The following is a 4502-nucleotide window of genomic DNA, read 5'->3' as shown; positions in this document are numbered from 1 at the left end:
AGCAGGAGAAAATAGAAAAATAGTAACAGCGACGAAATCGATGCTTAAAGCGATCGTAGGAAACGGGAATAGCCAGATATACCTGATCTAAGCGTGGACAACTTTTCGCCATGCGAAAATAGACCTACCTACCGAAATATTCGTAAATACCACGCGGATAAAACAGTTTAACGTGACGTACGTTCGAATCGATGTTTCACGTTCCTTGGAATTTCGAAAGTACTAGCTTCGTCGACGCTCGACGTCGCAGATTTCGGACGGATCTTTCTTCGTCGCACGGGGAGCAAATGGGTAATAGAAAATAGAGAGAAAGAAAGAAAGAAAGATAGAAAGAAGGTTGAAAACGTTACGTAAGCGGGAATTAACGAGCGACGATGATATATGTGGAACGTGTGTGCGCAGGTTTTGGGAGTTTGGAGCACAAGTTACATTCCCAAGGGGACACGGTTCGGTCCTCTCGTGGGCCAAGTGTACACCAAGGACTCGGTGCCGGCCGACGCGAACCGGAAATACTTCTGGAGGGTAAGAATCATTTAAGTGCCTATTCAAAATCCTCGTAGCAGTTATTTCGCGAGCGTTGGCTATCATCATCGGCTAGTCTCTCTCGTGTGATGAGAAAAAAAAAAAAGAAGAAGACGAAAAGGGAAAGAAAAAGATAGAGAGAGAAGCCTGCAAAGACCAGAAACTGGTTTCAGCCGATCTAGCGAGCCTTAAAGCGAAACCCGCGAAGCCATTGATGCCTCGTAACGAATTGATGAGTTACGATAGAGAACTTGGTTCTCTCTCGATTCTCGCTACTAAATCGCCGATATTTCCTCGTTGCTCGATGCCTCAACCGCCTCGAATATCGGAGATTTAGTCCCTGCTTAGGCTCCGGCCAGGGTCCCTGCGATATCTCGCATTTCCTACGCTACGGCTACGTCGCTGTGCTCGCGATTGCGTACACAGCCTGGGGTTCATTGTTGCGACTAACTCGTACGTTTTCTCTGATAGGTGTACAAGAACAACGAGCTGTTCTACTACATCGACGGTTATGACGTCCAGAAATCAAATTGGATGCGTTACGTAAACCCGGCTTATTCGTCCGAATCGCAGAACCTAATAGCGTGTCAGTATAAGGTGAGTCGAATTGATGGAACGCCGCGGGTTTACGTGTGGTATCTGTTGCCGGCACTCGAACTGGATCGATGCTCATCTCGATCGTGCTTCTTTTGCAGATGAACATTTATTTTTACACAATTAAGCCGATACTACCGAACCAAGAGCTTCTGGTGTGGTACTGCAGAGAGTTCGCAGAAAGGCTCAATTATCCATTGACGGGTGAACTAATGCTTCAAAGAATACGTAAGTACATGCTCGATTCGACGCATCGCGTCGCGGTGCCTACGACCTGCGCGTAGTACGTACGAGTTGTTTCACCGCGAATACTCGCGCCATGTTGCAGGACAACAAGTACAACAATCTACGTTACCAACGGAAATCCCGCCCACCGTGGACGTGGTGTCACCTCTAAAGGATTCATCGATTTACGAGAGACGTTCGCAAATGACCCCGACGGACGGTTCCGTTAGATCGGACGAAGGCTATCATTCGAACGGCTATCACGACGAGATCCTCACGCCCCCGGAAGAGAGCAGCGAGTCGGACTCGGAGAACAACTACGTGCTGGATTTCAGCAAGAACGCGAAAACGTCGGTGTGCAACAACGAGGTGCTGAAACAGGACAATGCAGTGGCGAAGAACGAGTACAGAAAGGTTAAGATCAAGATCACCAAGACCTACGGGAATTTTCAGACGTCGAAGAACCTAGATGCTAACGGGAAGGACAAAGATCAAGAACTGCCGAGCAGAGCGGTGACCCCGGAACTACAGAAACCGGTGTCACCCATAATTCTGCAGAAGAGCACGGTCCTGACGGCGGTCACCGAAGATGAAATTCCGGAAAAGAATCCAAAGCCCTTCTACGAGTCCGAGGTCAAGGGTGCTTTACCCGTTTCCGGCAGATCAGCCTATCTCACCAGCCCGAGCAGTTCCATCCTCGAGAACATCCTTCTTCGTAGCAGTACCGATAACAACAACAACAGCCACAATCATCATCACAATGGACCCCAACCGCACCATCAACACCATCAGATTCATCATCAGACACACGTGGACTCGGTCACGCCGCCACCCTCCAGCCCAACGGAGATGGCGTACTCTTACAAGAAGTCTCATCGCTACGGGAACATTTTACCCTGCAGCCCCGATTCCAGTTCCAATCTACCGATGCAAGCCGACACGTGCGTCAATTCCACCAGCGGCAACAGTACCCTACCGATGCAAAGTCCCACGAGCAATTTGCACTCGAGCACGGGGAACCTTCATTCGAGTACGGGCAATCTACACTCCAGTACCGGTCCAAGCAACGTTCTACAGCCTCACCCCGGGAACATCCATTCGTCCAGCAATTCGAACAATCATCACTCGAACGCGAACGTTCTGTCGTCCAGCACGATACTGACGTCGACCAGTAACCTACATTCCTCCACGACGTCCGGTAGCTGTCCACCCAAGAGAAAGACCAAGAGTCCGTCACCGTCTGCGAATCCTACGGGCGCGTCCACCCCTACGATCCTCTACTCCACTTCCGGTGGATGTCAGATAGAATCTGGCCCTGTGTATCACAGCTCCGCGGCGAACAGTAATCAGAGCGTCTCGCCCATTTCGCCCATTCAATCGCCATCCTCCTACCCCTATGGGATTTATCATCAGAACGGCTCGTTGCATCACAACGTGGCACCGTTGTCGATCAATTGCACCGCCTATTCGCCGACTCCTAGCGGAAACGTGGTCTACGAGCGAGCCGATGGAAGAAGGCTGGAAGCTGCCACGAGCAGTCATCAATTACCGACCTCGTCGACCATGCAAATCGACAGTAATCAGACGCTGATCGCTGGCACGCACAATCTTCACCTGGGCCATCACCCCGGCCTCACCATTCACGCCAACTCTTCGTCGCTGAACCGATACTCGCCCGCGAGCTCTTTATCCCCGGACGATCACGGTTGTTCGCAGAGCGGCTCGCTCAGTCCAAACTCGCAAGGATCCAGGGGCTACAGGTCGTTACCGTACCCGTTGAAGAAGAAGGACGGGAAAATGCATTACGAGTGCAACGTCTGCTGCAAGACATTCGGCCAGCTGTCGAACCTCAAGGTACACCTGAGGACTCATTCCGGCGAGAGGCCGTTCAAGTGTAACGTTTGCACCAAGAGTTTCACTCAGCTGGCCCACCTGCAAAAGCATCATCTCGTGCACACGGGTAAGTTCACCATATTTCTTCCTATAGTTTCGTAGAGATTCAGAGAGTGAGTGAGAGCGAGAAAGGAAGGGAGAGAGAGAGAGAGAGAGAGAGAGAGAGAGAAAGAGAGAGAATTAAGATGGACGGGAACAAATGTACAGGCGAAAAACCACACCAATGCGAAATCTGCAAGAAGAGGTTCAGCTCGACCTCGAACCTGAAGACCCACCTGAGACTGCATTCCGGCCAAAAGCCCTACGCCTGTGACCTGTGTCCCGCAAAGTTTACCCAGTTCGTTCACCTAAAGTTACACAAGAGGTTACACACGAACGAAAGGCCCTACACCTGTCAAGGTTGCGACAAGAAGTACATTAGCGCGAGTGGCCTTAGGACCCATTGGAAGACGACCAGTTGCAGGCCGAATAATATCGAGGACGAGCTTGCCCTTGCCGCGGCCGTGGGTTCGCCGACGTACTACGAATACGGGCCGGACATGAACGTCGGTAAGTTGGATCGTGATCGCGTTGCAGCGGAAGCTTTTCACGGGACCTCGAACGAGCGTGGGTCTATAAAGAACGGCGATCGCGACCGCGTGCAACCGCGTGTCTCGTGGTGTCGATCGGTAACCAGCTTGGAAGAAGTTCTAAAGGCGAACGTTGTTTCGATTGCAGGGAACATGCCGAAGGAATGCGAATTGGAGCACATCGATAATTACGAGAGGCACGGATCCACTCATGGTCCACACTCTACTTCTCTGCACAACCTGGAGAATTCCGTGGGACGGCCAAGCGTGATAGAGACCTCCCAGCCTCACATAATCGAGTGCACCTAAAAATGGGGGTATGAGCCCTTTCGCTCAAACGCAAAATCCAGCCGTGGAATAGTAAACGAGTTGCTCACGACAAACGAAAACGATGTTACCCTCGTGAGATGGTAGTGAGAACCGTAAAAATCGTTCGTGCTTCCCTTCGCTGGGTCGCGGAAACGGAGGAATTTTCGAATCGTACTTTTCTTCATTTCATTCGTCGTAAGCAGCGTGTAAGGAGAATGTATAAAAGAGACAGAGAGGAGAGAACGAGAGACGGGATGGTCGTGGTACGCGATCGGAAAACGAGGAAGAAAACGAAATGAAACGCGAGTGAGATTACGTGCAACAAGTAATTCGAGATTGTTAAATATTGTTGCTTGGTTATTGTTAACGCGAAGGAATTCGAAGCTTTTA

At 50.7% G+C, this 4502-nt stretch overlaps 1 protein-coding gene across 1 annotated transcript in view; it reads left to right on the top strand.

Annotated features, from left to right (window-relative positions):
• The window catches only part of Blimp-1 (PR domain zinc finger protein 1), a 5000-nt gene extending 888 nt beyond the window's left edge, over window positions 1–4112 (top strand). The window contains exons 2-7 of the mRNA XM_017911892.1: window positions 403–522; window positions 994–1119; window positions 1218–1344; window positions 1445–3301; window positions 3442–3783; window positions 3952–4112. Coding sequence (XP_017767381.1) covers window positions 403–522; window positions 994–1119; window positions 1218–1344; window positions 1445–3301; window positions 3442–3783; window positions 3952–4112 — 2733 coding nt within the window. The remainder of the gene's footprint in view (window positions 1–402; window positions 523–993; window positions 1120–1217; window positions 1345–1444; window positions 3302–3441; window positions 3784–3951) is intronic.
• Window positions 4113–4502: the final 390 nt, after the last annotated feature.

Source organism: Eufriesea mexicana, unplaced genomic scaffold (assembly GCF_001483705.2).
Source record: "Eufriesea mexicana isolate 0111107269 unplaced genomic scaffold, ASM148370v2 scaffold294, whole genome shotgun sequence".
Lineage (NCBI taxonomy): Eukaryota > Metazoa > Arthropoda > Insecta > Hymenoptera > Apidae > Eufriesea > Eufriesea mexicana.
This window is presented reverse-complemented; position numbering and strand designations above follow the sequence as displayed.